The 15,360-nt window shown below is 41.9% G+C and overlaps 2 protein-coding genes across 6 annotated transcripts in view; one reads left to right on the top strand and one right to left on the bottom strand.

The window, feature by feature from the left end:
• The first annotated feature begins 3,865 nt into the window (after window positions 1-3,865).
• On the top strand, window positions 3,866-8,395 carry n6amt1 (N-6 adenine-specific DNA methyltransferase 1). 4 transcript variants are annotated; one of them, XR_003039875.2, is made up of 8 exons: window positions 3,866-4,163; window positions 4,249-4,335; window positions 5,621-5,711; window positions 5,785-5,868; window positions 5,940-6,081; window positions 6,171-6,304; window positions 7,077-7,160; window positions 7,370-8,395. XR_003039875.2 is itself a non-coding variant. In XM_017431638.3 (7 exons), the coding sequence occupies exons 1-6, from the start codon at window positions 4,027-4,029 to the stop codon at window positions 6,284-6,286; spliced, it is 657 nt and encodes a 218-aa protein (XP_017287127.1). In that variant the 5' UTR covers window positions 3,866-4,026; the 3' UTR covers window positions 6,287-6,304; window positions 7,370-8,395. The 4 variants fall into 4 exon arrangements, 2 of the variants coding, with proteins under 2 accessions (XP_017287127.1, XP_037829887.1); XR_005232768.1 differs by having other exon boundaries at window positions 7,077-7,274; XM_017431638.3 differs by lacking the exon at window positions 7,077-7,160.
• The window catches only part of gart (phosphoribosylglycinamide formyltransferase), a 13,769-nt gene continuing 4,902 nt past the window's right edge, over window positions 6,494-15,360 (bottom strand). For both annotated transcript variants that reach the window (XM_017431633.3, XM_017431634.3), the window contains exons 4-23: window positions 13,907-14,002; window positions 13,648-13,822; window positions 13,382-13,493; window positions 12,683-12,751; window positions 12,484-12,609; window positions 12,317-12,404; window positions 12,151-12,236; window positions 11,912-12,080; window positions 11,580-11,811; window positions 11,241-11,335; window positions 10,764-10,873; window positions 10,482-10,680; window positions 10,152-10,403; window positions 9,785-9,937; window positions 9,365-9,568; window positions 9,121-9,282; window positions 8,900-9,030; window positions 8,115-8,256; window positions 7,922-8,037; window positions 6,494-7,542 (exon numbers count right to left, since the gene is read on the bottom strand). In XM_017431633.3, coding sequence (XP_017287122.1) covers window positions 7,351-7,542; window positions 7,922-8,037; window positions 8,115-8,256; window positions 8,900-9,030; window positions 9,121-9,282; window positions 9,365-9,568; window positions 9,785-9,937; window positions 10,152-10,403; window positions 10,482-10,680; window positions 10,764-10,873; window positions 11,241-11,335; window positions 11,580-11,811; window positions 11,912-12,080; window positions 12,151-12,236; window positions 12,317-12,404; window positions 12,484-12,609; window positions 12,683-12,751; window positions 13,382-13,493; window positions 13,648-13,822; window positions 13,907-14,002 — 2,909 coding nt within the window. In that variant the 3' untranslated portion in view covers window positions 6,494-7,350. The remainder of the gene's footprint in view (window positions 7,543-7,921; window positions 8,038-8,114; window positions 8,257-8,899; window positions 9,031-9,120; window positions 9,283-9,364; window positions 9,569-9,784; window positions 9,938-10,151; window positions 10,404-10,481; window positions 10,681-10,763; window positions 10,874-11,240; window positions 11,336-11,579; window positions 11,812-11,911; window positions 12,081-12,150; window positions 12,237-12,316; window positions 12,405-12,483; window positions 12,610-12,682; window positions 12,752-13,381; window positions 13,494-13,647; window positions 13,823-13,906; window positions 14,003-15,360) is intronic.

The raw sequence follows: 15,360 nt of genomic DNA, 5'->3' as shown, positions 1-15,360 counted from the left end.
AAACTATATTAAAAAAAACTAAGAGAACCTGCATTAAGCTGGAACTTAGAAAATAAAAAAAATAAAAGAGTTAAGTTTCGAGGTGCTGGTTTTGTCTGTAAATATTACTATTCATTAAATATATCAATCATAAATTTAGATTTTCAGGTCATTCAATTTGTTATTTGGGTCAGATTCTTTGCCTGCTTATGACAAAACAAAAATATTTTCATTTTTATTTGGATATTATACAGTTTGTTCAAATTACCTCCAATTTTCACTTAATAATAATTAATAATAATCCCAATTTTGAATATTTCTAATATTCCTCATCTTAACCTGTCGTGGAAAGTTTCTGGAAAATTTCAAGAAATTCACTGAAATCTTTCGGTTTTTTGCAACCCTAGAAATGAAGACGAGCAGATTTGGAGAAGTTTAAAGTTATTATTTATTATCAGTGTTGTTTTTAGACAATTTTTTCTTTTTTTAAATTAAAATCCATCTTTTCTGAACACTTTTAATAATCTGCTGTGATGCAGAACATGTCGTGCACTCAAACATGAAAGAAAGCTATATTTGGTGATGCTTTTTAACATTTCTGTTAGTTTTTATGTTTAGTTTTGGAGCCAGTAGTTAGTTGCTGCTGCTGCTGCTTCTTCAGCTGTTCTCTTTTTAGGGTTCTCCACAGAGTCATCCTCCTCCATCTAACTGTCCTCAGCCCAACTACCTCCATGTCCTCTCTAACTGCATCCATATGTCTCCTCTTTTGTCTTTTTCCTGGCAGCTGCATCTCTAACATCCTTCTACCAATATACCCACTGTCCCTCCTCTGCACATGTCCAAACCATCTCAGTCTGGCCTCTAACTTTATCTCCCAGTCCTTCAACCTGTGCTGGACCTCTGATGACCTCATTCCTGATCCTGTCCATCCTTGTCCCTCCCAAGGAGAACCTCAACATCTTCAGCTCTGCCACGTCCTGTTGTGTCTCCTGTCTTTTTGTCTCCAAACCAAACAACATGGCTGCTCTCACCACTGTCTTGTAAATCGTCCCTTTGACCTTTGACCTTTGCTGCAATCTTTCTGTTACAAATCACTCCTGAAACTTTTCTCCATCCTGTCTGGACTCTCTTCTTCACCTCTTTACCAAACTCCCCGTCCTCCTGGACAGTGGACCCTAAGTCCTTGAAGTCCTGCACCTTCGTGACCTCTGACCTCCTTGTAGCCTCACTGTTCCACCTGCCTCCCTCTCATTCACACACAGGTACTGTCTTGTTGCTGCTGACTTTCATTCCTCCACCTCTCCAGGTTCTCTTCCACCTGTTCCCTGTTCTCACCACAGATCACGATGTCATCTGCAAACATCGTAGTCCACAGGGATTCCTGCCTGACCTCATCTGTTAGTCTGTCCATCACCAGAGCAAACAAGAAGGGGCTCAGAGCTGATCCTTGATGCACTCCCACCAGTACTTAGCAGCTAAAACCGTAGAACTGAAAGGAGGTTAAATCACTTTTAGCCTGGATTGTAGGCTAATTAGACTTGAAATATGGGAACAAATCGACATCTTGACCTTGTTTTAGTGTTTGAACAAAATTTTAAATGACTTCAGAAATTCTCAGACCTGAAAACAAATGTGTGTTCTTAAAGAGAAGAAAGTGTTGAACTGGAGGAGCTTCTTTAAGGAGCTGCTTTATTTCAGTCTGTTTCTGTGATGATTAAATCAGGAGTATACAGGCTCCTCTTGAGGCCTGTCTCTAAAACATATTATTCACAGTCTGGGCCCAGTAAAAAACATGAAAACTAAGCAAAATCTCTTAATACTTTAAACCTCAAACAGAAAACCTTCAGTAAACATTAGGAAGTTTTGGTCACAAAAAGTTGGTGACATATTTAATTATACTGTTGTTCAACTGAATCAAGATAAAATCTTAAACTACCTATTAATATACATCAAATTATTTCCTCAGATTAGGAGATTTTCTATAATTAGGTGCTTGAAGCCTTTTATTTTATGCACACAACTTACCTGCTGGAGTAAAGTCTAAATAATAAAAGCTGAAAACTTTCTAGTATTTAGATAAATTATAAACTTTTACATTATTCTATAGAACATGCATTTTATTGTCTCCATGATGAAATGATTTCTCAGTGAGTGAACACATTCTCATAAATAAACAGAATAAAAACATTATCTTCATGCAAACGCAGTAAAAATGATAGAAATAGAAATAGATAGAACAAATGGACAACACTCCAACAGACATTTATCATTAAATTATTAAATTAAAATGCAGGAATATAAATATTGTTTCTTAACCTTGTAGCTTGTGAATTACTAAAATATTTGAGGCCTTATTTAAGTAAAACTGTCTTCAAAGTTCATAAATATTCCTAAATTACCATCTGAAATGTTCATTTTGCCATAATGAGGAGAAAAAAAAGAGAAAACAATGGATTTTAAGAACTGATCAGACCTGGAAACTGTCTAAAAATGCGTTTCTTCTGATTTGACTCGGGGTTTTGTGTTGTTTTGCTTCATTAGGGTTTATTTTTTAGCACCTCAGATTGGCTCGATCCTCTGTGGATTAAAGGTGCTGCTTTGCACTGATGCAACAACTGAAGTTAGGTCCTTTTCTCTTCTAATGAGAGCCTCCGATCTTAAATGTTGACAGGAGTTCTTTTGTTTGGTGAGAAGATGTAATTTGATCTCTGAGGTTTTACTGTTTGTGTTTTTGTGCGTAGCTGCGTGTGCTTGTAAGCAAAATCAAAGCTCATGCATTAGCTTCCTAAATATCTGTGTTCATGAGAAATCCCAGCTGGTAAACTCCAAACAGGAAGCTCTGTGCAAAAGTCCTGAGCCCCCTTTAGTTTGTTTGGCTGCCCGTTCACTCGTTTAGTCCAGTTCTTCTTGACTTTTCCTTAAATAACTTTTTGTTTGTTTGTTTGTGAAGCCACTTAACTCAGACCTATGAATTTATTCAGTTCTTTAAAAGCTTCTAAACTCAAGGGATGAACCAGTGTTGTGCCAACAAATAACACAGTAAGAATTCAGTTTGAATTTGTAAATCAATTCCTTTTTTTTTTTTTAAAAAAAAGAGAAAAGCTGTGTACCACATGGACATGATTAAATTACTGTTTTTACATCATCAAGGAGATTTCCAAAGAGCTACTAGGTGCTGCTGTTCTTATTTTATGGTCGTAACATTATTAGGATTTATATTGAGGTTTACTTTTCCTTTCATTTGTTTTAGTCAAGACATTTTGTTTCTGTGCAGGTTTATTTTACTGAGCATTTATTGTAGTGGTTGAAATCTGATTTTGAAAGTTCACACCTTTTATTGATGGTAATATGTGGTTTGATTTGATGGGAATTGCAAGTATTTATACTATCGCAATCCTGACCTACTCTTTTACAGATTGTTTTAAATATATTAATGAAGTCGTGTGTAACTTTTGAGTAATGTTAACAAATTTGTCCAATTTATGCTTCTTTTCACATTCATCCCGTTTTGTTTAGGAGGCAATTTCTTCTTCCTTTATTTAAAATCTTGCACTGTATTTATCTGACAGCTACAGTTTCTAACATATAAAGCTATTATCTAATTCTCTGTTGCGTCTTTGTTCATAGTTTACTGTTTGGTAATGGATATTTTCAAGTTCCTTGGCTCTTTTGCGCTTGAAGTTAATAGTGCATTTTTCTTTAAAAAAAATAGTATTAACATTTATTTCATACATTGTGACCCACACCATAAAAGCCTAAATAAAACAGTAAATAAATTAGCATAAAAAAATGCAAAAAATTTCTCCAGAACGCTCGTTTATTATTATTAATAACAATAGCGCCTCCGGACCGGTAGGGGCGCTGTTTTGAAACAGAAGGGGGGGGCATCTGTCTCGTGACGAAGAAGAAGTGAACGTTCGAGCTAACCAAATATGGCGGCTAGCTAACGATGCATCTTTCATTTACAAGCGTTTACAAGTCCTAGTAGCTTGTTGTAAACGTTATAAACTTTGTAAACGTCGGGAGCAAATAGCTGAAGTGTCAACAATGTGTAGCGGTTACCCGACGCCCGTTTACGCTCACGCCGGACGCGGAGACTTCCGGGACGTGTACGAGCCGGCCCAGGACTCGTTCCTGCTGATTGACGCGCTGGAGAAAGACGCGGAGAGGCTGCAGAGGATGAGGTCCGACACACGGCGAGTTTTCAGACATTTCCGCCGCTTCCTGTAGCTCAGTAATCTAAGTGGGTTTAATCCTCGCCGTGTTCAGCCCGTCCGTGTGTTTGGAGGTCGGCGGGGGCTCCGGAGTCGTGTCTGCGTTTCTCGCGTCAGTGGTTGGACCTTCAGCTGTCTACATGTGAGTGACTCTGAAAATTCTAGTAAATTCATGTAGCATCCCTTACAAGCTTCAGTCAGGGTGCTTTACTCTGCATTGTTCACCCTTATGAAGATTGAATTAGGAACTTTATTTTTTATCTTAATTTGGCTTTTGATGCTAGACCACAACATTTTGATTAAACGTTCAAAAGGCAAAATACATTGATGTTAAACCATGTTTATCTTCAAAACTCCCTGCAATAAAACAACACATATAAAACTGTCATGCATGCAATGTTTGGAATCGAGCTGGATGGATGCATCATTCAGACATTATCTGCAGCTTGAGAAGGGAAGCCCAGACATTTCTGCTATTCATTGGACATGCTTGAACCACCTCAACTGGCTCCTCTCGATTTGGAGGAGCAGTCCCTTCCCATCTCTAACGGAGAGCCCAGACATTAAATTGTTAAAACCCAGGACATAATTTGGACAAAGTTCATAGGTAAATGGAAAGTATTGTCTAGAAACAATAGAATAGTAGTTAAACCTGTGAACAAAGTGCATAAAATTTTCATTTGAGAACAAATTCTAGTTCAGAAACTACAATACAAAAATTAAAACTCCTTAAAACTAAAGTATCAACCTTATTACACTCATATCAATTAATATTTGGATTGATCTGCCTACCTCAGATGACAAACAATAGAAGGTTTCAGATTTTGCTCTTTCCTTTGACAGTAATTTATTTTCCACATTTATTTGTGGATGAAATGTATCAGTGTTTGTCTTTGGCGTTATGATGTTAGAAGACCTTGTTAATGGGCCTTAAAAGGGTAAAGTTCTGATTGTCTGGTACTGGAAGGCTTCATCAGTTTTGATGCTGTTGTGGGATTAAGTAGCACTTCCTGAATTTCTAACATCTTGTGATCAGTCATGTTTATTACCTTTGCAGTGTTATTTGAAGTTAATTTCATCCAGTTTTAATTGAGACCACAAGAGAAAAAGTGACTAGAGGGGAGGGACACAAATTACATGTTTGTCTTGAAGCTTTAGAATAACATCAGTGGAGTTGTAAAGAACAGCTACACTGAAACAACTGTTATCCTGGTTTATTTAATCATGATAAAATTTTTGTAGCTGTATTTAGAGGTAACTGTCAAACCCTTTAAAAACACTGCTGGCACAAAAAAGGCAGCACATCTCGAGTTTTGACAGTGAAATGATTTATTTTTAGACCTCCTTAGTACTTTGAGTTTCTGACTTGTGATTTTTATGTTTAGGTGTCGTATAAAGTGACTTACATTTGTTTTTTTTTTCCCCAGCTGCACCGATGTGAATCCTGCGGCAGCTCAGTGCACAGCGAAGACTGCTTCCTGTAACGGCGTTTCACTGCAGCCCGTCCTCACAGACCTGGTAAGATCCCAACATTCACTTTAAATAATGTCGGCTCAAAGCAGTGATGTCTCAAACCTGATTTATTTTAAAGGTGGAGTGTTTTCTGCCTCGGCTGTGTGGGAAGGTTGACGTCCTCCTCTTCAACCCTCCCTATGTGGTCACACCTTCAGAAGAGGTAGGTGAGCTCAGACCAACCGGCTGTGTGGATCTCTGATCACGTTCTTAGTGTGTTTTTGTTTGTTTCAGGTGAGCAGCAGAGGTATAGAAGCTGCCTGGGCTGGTGGGGAGCGAGGCAGAGAGGTGACGGACCGGTTTCTTCCCTCTGTTGCTCAGCTGCTGTCCAGTTCAGGCGTGTTTTACCTTATCACCATCGCCGAGAATGATCCAGGTTTGTTGACTTTTCCCTGCTGTTATATTCAGAAAAGTACATCACCTGCTTATGAAGTTAAAATGTAGTTGTTTTTTTTCCCCCAACAGAGGAGATCATCAGGTTATTGGGCCATTATGGCTTGGAGGGAGAGTCCTGCTTGTCCACCAGAGCTGGGAATGAAAGACTGTCGGTTCTACGCTTCCAAAGAAGCCAACAAACATGAATCACGATCCAGCAGAAGGTAGGAACATTTTTCAGGGTGTTTCTTTTGTCTTAAAGGCTAAAACTAAGAAAGATCACATTTCTCTTTAAAATAAGGCTGTACAGTATGTTGTTAACAAAGATGTTGTCATTAAGGCATTCTTTATCTATATTTTTGCACAGTCCTAGTCTAAAGTAAAATGAAACACAAAAATCTGGACACTTTAGATTATTTTTCCAGACAAGTTTAATGCTCTTAGACATGCACACATTCAGTACTCAAACAATTGGAATGTAGTTTCAAGAAGCACATGTAAACAGCTAATTATTAGTTTGGCATTTTATTCTACACAGCAGCATCAGAGTCTACACTAGCAGATCTTCCAGGTGAGTTGTTTTTGTGTCAGCACAGGTTAATCAGTTAAAGCCTCTGATGATAAGACTAGTTTATGTGTGGCTGAAATTACTGATGGACAGATGTGAGCTAAGGCTTTAAAATTCATTATCTGTGGACCTTTTTAATCTTTTGCTTTACCCTTAGGTAAGGAAGAAATTACTTGTTTCATGTTTATTTTAGGTAAAAGTCGATCTGATGGCACACCATTTACTAGTTTAAACAATACAGGCTTTAACTGGTCACAGGGATGGTTCAAATCTTTTTTTCAAGTGGTGTTTTGTTGTACCTGCAGTTGAAATGGCTCAGAGTACATTTTTGCAGTCTTAAAAAGTTCATAGCGGTTCATGCAAATGTTATTTAGACTTTTTAAACACACTGTGTAAAGTTTGATGTCTGCTTGGATTAAAACAAACAGGCACTTGTTTGGACGTCTGTTAGCCTAACCTGGATGAAGACTTCACCTCTTTCTCCATGCATGATGTCACTCACCGCTGCTAAGGTGAGAACTCTTGGACTGAACTATCCCTTTAATTACTCTGAGCTGTTTTGATTGCAGGTATTGACAAACACCACCTGAAAGAAGTTTGAACTCTCCCTTTAACCTGGGGGGGAGGTGGGTATTAGCTTGGGTTGTGGCCTGAGAGGGTCACACAGGTTGGTAATGAGATGTTTATTAGGGGAAGGAATGATCAGTTCTGTGTTTTCCAGAGGATGTGTCCATCATCCCCCAGCTGAACAGAACCACCTGCTACAAGTTCCAGAGCTGTGGGGAAGGCTCTGTGTTCTGCCTCCCTGATTCTGTCTGACAGACTCTCCTCTGTGTCATGGGCCAACACAGGCACGGGTTCTTGGACAACTATGGCTCCTGCGTCCACCTCCTCCTGAATAAACAAGACAACTCAGCCATTACCCTGCCTGGTCTCTGACAAGTCCTTTGAGCATCCTTCAATATCAGCTTCCTCTTCTACTAGTGTGAGCAGATGTGGCGTGATTTTTGTGCCACCAAGTTGAGCGCACAGTGTTCTGACACGTGTGAAGTGGCTAAAGGGCAATTCCACAAAATTGTTCACAACCTTGAGCGTCTTTTATGTGTTCTAGATTATTCTAAACTAATAGCAGAACATAAATCCAAGTTTGTGAAACACCATATTAGTAACGCCCTTTCATGAAGTTTCACAAACTTGGATTTATATATTCCCACAGTAGGAAACTCTGCCAAAAGTCAAAAGGACCTTCTGTTACAAACAAAAACTGACTCACTGCGACGAAGTGCACGGTACAGCCAGTGACCCGAACTCCAGCCTGCAGCGCTTGCTTTTGAGCATTCACACCTTTGAAGGAGGGCAGCAGGGATGGGTGGATGTTCAGCAGTTTACCTGAGAAAATAAACAGATTCCAACCGTGAAACTGAAACTGCGGTCGTAAGAAGGTCGCCCGAACTGCTTCTTCGTACCGGTCCACTTCTTGACAAAAGTTCCTGTGAGAATCCTCATGAATCCAGCCAAGCAGACCAGCTCCACTCCGAACTCTTCCAGCACTCGGTCGATGGTGCCGTCGAACTCTGCACGGCTCCCGTACAGCTTATGGTCCACCACCTGGTTGGACATCAAACAAATTAATGCTAAAGAAGTTTGTTTAGTTATTATTCAGCAGGCCGAGAACATGCTATGTTGTAAATATGTACATATTATAAACACTTCTCTGTGCACAATAAAGTATTTTTTTTAAAAACCATGGATGTTTTTGAGGTCAGAGTTGTTTTGACAAAGAAAACGTTCAGATAACTGAGCATTAAAGGCTCATCTTTCATAAAACCTGAAAAGTTTAAGTAAACGAAGGTATCAGACATTATTAGGAAAGACTGCAGTGAGTCAATTAAATATGTGCTTCATTATTTAAAACCGAGCTACTTATTAGTTTGCTACAAATATAGTAACAACAAAAATAGGCCTTCTTCATTCAGCCGTTAACTTTTTCTTTGCCCTTAAATACTGAAATGTCAACAGTTGATTTTAGTTCTTTAATTATAGAATGTAATGTACCATCTATATAATAATCTTTGGGAAGGTTGCAGACCCCTGGTCTAAAAAGGTTGTAACTTGGCTATTTTTCCACAGCTAGGAGGTTATTTAAGTTATACTAAATCTGAACTGCTCCGTTCAGAAAGTATGCACAGTTTAGTCACTGAAAAAAGCTAAATCTACAAGCATCCCACATAATTTCCCTCTTAGTCCTTACTCGTGTCTGGATGCCGGCCATCGAGGCCCTCTTCAGGCCCTGAACCCCAGGTCTGTTGGAGATGACCACCACGATCTCTGCGCAGCTGGACGGACGTCTGGCCTGCTCAATGAGAGCCTGCAGGTTGGTGCCTGGGAGGGCAAAGATGAACGTTAAAAAACAAAACAGCTCAGCCCTGCAAACCGTGATAAAATCCACGACTTCTTTCAGCTGCGACACACCTGTGCCAGAGATGAGAACCCCAACCCTTGTCCTCCTGTGTGGTGTGACGCTGTCTCCATGGCAACCAGCGTGCTTCGACCCCGACTCCCCACCAGACGCTGCTTCCACGTTCACATTCAGCAGGCTTTGTAACAGATTACGGACCACCACGGGTGCTGCTCCTGCACGAACACAAAGAGGCTTTTTTGTAGAAATCTGCACTGAGCCATCCAAAAAAAAAAAAAAACCATATCTTTGTCTCACCAGGTTGCTTGTGAGCCAGCGAGCCGACGATCCAGGCCTCCTCGTGGACTTGGAGCTGGCGCAGGACCCTCTGAGCGTCGACCGGGGCGACCACCAGCACGGCGCCGAGGCCGCAGTTGAAGGTGCGGGACATCTCCTCCTCGCTCAGACACCCTTCTTTATGGAGCCAGGAAAAAACTGGAGGGATGCTCCACCGGGATGCATCTGCGTGAATAAATACAATCAGAAAACGTCACAAACTGGCTTCAACATTTTTATTATCGCTAACTTATATTTCCACAGAAAATCTGAACTCACTTTAATATTTGATCCCCTAAAGGGCATACCCCCCCCCATTTCCAGATTGTTGATGTCAACATTTCCTGCAGTGAAGTTGCAAAAATAATTTGCAAATCAACAGTCTGTGCGCTTTCATCTCACCTAAATCCACAGCCAGGTCCCGGGGCAGCACCCGGGGGATGTTCTCCAGGAGCCCCCCTCCTGTGATGTGAGCGTAGGCTTTGATAGCACCGCTGCGCAGGATCGGCAGGAGCAGGCAACTGTAGATCTTCGTTGGAGTCAGCAAAACCTCCCCTGGAAGCACAATTAGGATGAAAATGTTGCTAAGACAGCAGCTTTATTACTGCTGTAAGTGTTTGATCTAAATTAGCGAAGATTTGTGTCTCTTTTTCTGAGGTGCACAACATTTTTAAGAGCAACTAAAAAATGGGCTTTAAGACAGAAGTAAGGATGTGAAGTGACAGGAAGTGCTTCGATGTCACAACAAATAGGAACGACGTCAACTCACCGACAGTTTGTCCTGGTTTCCCAAATGGAGCGGGGCAGCTGTAGCTCAGGTTGGTCCTCTCTAGGACTTTGCGGACCAGACTGAATCCGTTGCTGTGAAGCCCAGAGGAGGCCACCCCGATCAGCAGGTCCCCCTCTGCGATGTCCTCCAGGCGGGGCAGCAGGGCCCCCCGCTCCGCCGCGCCGACGCAGAAACCAGCCAGGTCGTACTCTCCTGGAGCGTACACGCCCGGCATCTCCGCTGTCTCGCCACCTGCTCGTAGCGTTCCGTTTTAGTTTATTTAGGCGCGAAAATGTGATTCACCCTTCAATGTTACATGTTGTCTCTCACCCAGCAGAGCGCAGCCGGCCGTCTCGCAGGCTTTAGCGACGCCGCCAACCACCGAGGTGGCCACGTTGACGTCGAGGCTCCCGCAGGAGAAGTAGTCGAGGAAGAAGAGCGGCTCGGCGCCCTGAGCCAGCACATCGTTCACACACATGGCCACCAGATCCTGACCCAGACTGCCGTGCTGCCCACAGGCCTGGGCAATCTGATGATAAATACATAAATGGTGTCTGCTCACCTAAAAACACTAATGAATAACAGGAAGAATTAGTAGCTAAGAAACGGCACCTTAAGCTTGGTCCCAACACCGTCAGTCCCAGAAACCAGGATTGGGTCAACAAAGCCTGCTGCCTTCAGATCAAACAGTCCAGCGAAGCCTCCGAGTTCTGCGTTACAACCTGACAGGAAGAAAAAAACTAAATATTTATACTTTTATTCAACTACAGTTAGTTAAACCAGAGGTAAAAAGGTTGAAATGGAGTGAAAATGTGTTTTTGACTGTTTAGATCAGTGGTGTCCAATCCTGGTCCTGGAGGGCCACCATCCTGCTTGTTTTAGATGTCTCCCTGCTCTTCAGCAGGTCTTCAAGTTCTGCAGAAGCCTGTTAATCTCTCATTCATTAAAATCAGGTGTGTCACAGAGGAGAAACAACTAAAACATGCAAGGATAGTGGCCCTCCAGGACCAGAATTGGACACCTCTGGTTTAGATCAACAAGCAAGATTTTTATTTTTTTATTTTTTAGATTTTGTGGAAATGTAGTTACCCGGGCGGGACGTAGCCTTGGCCAGAGGTTTGATCATGTCCACCAGCTTGTTACCAGCAGCAACGTCCACTCCGCTGTCCTTATACGTCAGACGTCTGTCAGAAAGATTATTAAATAATAAACAGAAAAATGTAACTAGGTTTGTATAAAGACTCAAAAATTACAGGTTTTTTGATTGTATGTTAGAGTTCAAAGACAAAATAAGTGTTCTATAAACACGGGGGGTTTAATTTTGATTAAATTTACCTTTAAAAAAAACACTTTTAACATGTAACCATTTACAAACTAAACAACGCTTTATGTTAAAAGCTAAAGGAGTTCCCGTATTTGTGTCCACACCTGCTCTGCTTCAGGTGAGCGATGGCCCGGTGGCCGATGTCCCGGCGGTACACGGCACCCGAGAAGCCGATGGCTGCCACTCCCTGATTGGCTGCCTGCAGGGCGGCCTCCAAGGACAACTTCACTGCCGTCACTGTTAGGACGCGGCCGCCGCTGGAAACCACACTTCCGTCCTTCAGGGTGGTGCCGGCGTGGAAAACCTGCAGTCCCATGTCCTGGACCAGGGACAGACCTGAAGGACAACATGATGTTTGGTTTCAAAGTGAAAAGCTCAGCAGGTTGAATATTAAAGAACTGACATGAAACGTTAGTGAAGACTGGATTCGTTTTACCTGTGATCTCGACTCCTTTCTTGTAGGAGCCAGGGTATCCGGCACTGGCCATGACCACAGTGACCGCAGAGCTGTCCTGCTGCCACATGGGGGCGCTGGAGGACAGTTTTCCACTCATAGTGTTTACAATCACCTCATACAGGTCACTCTGCAGCAAAGGCAGCAGCACCTGAAAGGAAACATTTGATGTTATATAAAAAGGAGGTTCAAATGTTTGATGGGAGCCAGAGAAACCCCACCTGACATTCTGGATCTCCAAAACGACAGTTGAACTCCAGAACCTTTGGACCCTGCTTCGTCAGCATCAACCCTGCGTACAGCACACCTGAGCAAATGAAAACACGTCAAATTAAATAATTATGTCACTGCTGCAGAAAAACGTGGAAGAAAGGGAGTGACTCTTACCCATATAAGGAGTTCCTTCCTCCTTCATCCCGTCCACAGTCTTCTGCAGAACCGTTTGTCTGATCTGCTGCAGCAGCTCCTGACTCACCTGACGAACAAACGGCTTTTAAAAACTCTACAAAAACTGAAGTGTCACACCGTTGTGGCATCTGGTTGCCCAGATGTACCTGAGGGGTGGGGCAGTAGGCTCCCATACCACCGGTGTTTGGTCCCAGGTCCCCATCCTGAAGCCGTTTGTGATCCTGAGCGGGAGGCATTGGGAACACCGAGGTGCCGTCACTGAAGCACAAACACTAAAACAACCACGACGGGAAAAATTAGTCTAATAACTCAAGCTTACTGAAAAAGCTAAGCTTCGGGACTCACCGACACCTCCTCTCCCTCCAGAAGCTCCTCCACCACCACCGTATCTCCTGCAGATCCAAAAGCTCTGTCCTTCAAAGAGAACAAACACAGCAAACCGCTGAGACCAGGTGAAGATGTATCCAGGATTTATTTAAGATAATCTTTCCTTCGACACTTTAAAATGTGGGCAAGAAATCATTTAAACAACACGACTATGAGCTTCAAGATGCTGAATGTGTCTCGAAACTCTCAGGTTTCTGTTCACAATTTAAAAGTATTAAATAATCAGCTGATGGCAGCTTGGTGTGAAATACTACAGCAAACCTGAACAGCTTTACTGGACCCGACAGGTCAGGGCTGTTCGTGGAGCCACCGACCGCTGGAGACGAGTTACCAGAGTCTCCATAATGTCTTGAAACGTTTGCAGGGGTTCTCAATTTCCACGCCACCGAAGTAATTTCAATTTTGTTCAGAAGGTATGTTGCGGGCACCTTGAACTCGAGTCACCAACTAGTCGCAGCCCAGTGAGATTCTGGCTCAAAGGTTAAACAGAATCTGTGCAACTTAAGCATGATGTGAAAGAATGATTTTTAGGTGTAAACTGATGAGTTACGCTGAGTTCGATTCGTATTATAATAAGCTAAATCCAATAATTTAGTTTGATCGTTAGGTTAACTTTTGGGAAAAGAAATGTTGCTTTGCAGGGGGGCATCTTCCTACCTTCATGATGTCCATCACAGCCTGACACGCCTCGTTCTGATCTCTCGCCACGATGACCCCCTTCCCCGCTGCCAAACCGCTGGCCTTCACCACCAGAGCTGGGAAGTCGGCTCTAAAGAGAAACAAGGAATCAAACTCGAGATCAATGTGTTAAAAAAAAAAAAAAAAAAAGCATCTGGAACAGAAGCAAACAGAGAACAGGAGGCGGAGCAAATGGTTGTTAAAAATGAAGCCTAATTTCTTTGAGGATGCTCAACAAAATCGACCTGCGGATGTATCTACAGGCCTCCTCCGGGTCGGTGAAGGAGCCGTAGCGAGCCGTGGGGATGCCGTGTCGCTCCATGAAGGCCTTGGCGAAGCTCTTGCTGGCCTCCAGCTGAGCCGCTTTGGCCGAGGGTCCGAAACACGGGACTCCCGCAGCCGCCAGGTCGTCTGCAATCCCTGGAAGGGACGCCAAAAGGTCGAGCTGAAACACGGAGCTGGTTGTGAGGGGAGAGAAAAGCTGACCTGGAGACGAGGACACACCTGCTGCCAGCGGAGCTTCAGGTCCGACGACAACCAGCCCCACATGGTGATCTTTACAGAACTGAGCCAGGATGGAGTGGTTACTGACAGAAACCTCTGCAGGGACAGAATCAGAGATACTGATATGATATCATTCAGTCAGCGCAGACCGTAAACACACAGGTGCAAGAAAACACTTCAGCATGTCAAATAACTTCATTAAGATGCTATGAAACAAACTACGTTCCTGTTTGGATCCTCAGCCTTCAGTTGGAGCTTTTTATACGAGTTTGAAAGTTTATAAAACAGGAACAAAAGGCAGCGAGTGTCCCGGCTCAAACAGAACCTGCTCCACTGAAGTTTCCTGCTGAAAATGTCTGATTTATAATTCAGTGTGACCTATAAGTTTAGGAAATAGCAGCAGCTCCTTTCACATTTGACGCCACTGATGGTTTCACTTTCTCTGGAGGACTGGTTTTTAGTTTCCCTGTCTGTCCTGACAGCTTCATTAGTGCCTAACATCCTGCAGAGGTCATACGCTGAAGGGTCCGGATGATATTTTCCTTAAGAGCAAAACAAAAAAACTCCTAAAAGAACCATTAGAGTAAACATTATGCAGACCAGCACAAACACTGACTTGTTTTCTACTAAAGTTTCATTTTTTGTCTGAAATGAAATGATGATTTTACTGTTACTGATCAGAGAGAGAAATCCAAAAAGGAGGTTAATTTATAGGTTTTGCTGTTGTTTCAGATTGGAGACCAAACAAAATTAGTAAAAAAAAACAAAAAAAAAACAAATAAACAACAGCAACTAACCACTGTGTCCTCATCTGATCAAGTATTGAGCACAGTTCTTATTATTAAAAAACAAATGAAGTGAAAATCTGCCACTCACAGTGATCATATTTCATTTCATTTTGTTTCTGGGAATAATCAGGGTTTTGTAAAGCTTTAAAAAACTGAGCAAATGTTAATTTTATTTCTATAGCATGTTTAAGAACAACAAGGTTGACTAAAGTGCTACAGTGAAATACTGTAAGAATCACTCATAAATAAACAACAAACCCAATAAGATAGACTAAAAACAAACTAAAAGAAGGAAATTTCACAACATAAAAGATCTCAAACTCAATTTTAATTAAATCCAGTGTAAAGCAGTGAGTTTTTAGGCAGGATTTTAAGGATTCTGCGCTTTAATTAAGCCGGCGAGGCTCAAATTGGGTCACATGTTTGTGTTCTTACAAAAAACCCAACCAGAATATGATGTTGAGTTTCATAGGCTTTGAAAAATGTGTCAAACAACTTTTAACAGGCAGTTTGAGACAGTTTTTATGAAGATGTTTCTCTTTATAAATCCACACAGAGAAGAAGTCTTTAACACGACAAGATTAAATTGATCCAAAATGCTGTTTAACTTCCTTATTTGTTCAAAAAAAAAGTTAAAAAACAAAAACAACTGGACTTCTATTCTGT

This window comes from Kryptolebias marmoratus, linkage group LG23, assembly GCF_001649575.2.
Source record: "Kryptolebias marmoratus isolate JLee-2015 linkage group LG23, ASM164957v2, whole genome shotgun sequence".
Lineage (NCBI taxonomy): Eukaryota > Metazoa > Chordata > Actinopteri > Cyprinodontiformes > Rivulidae > Kryptolebias > Kryptolebias marmoratus.
This window is presented reverse-complemented; position numbering and strand designations above follow the sequence as displayed.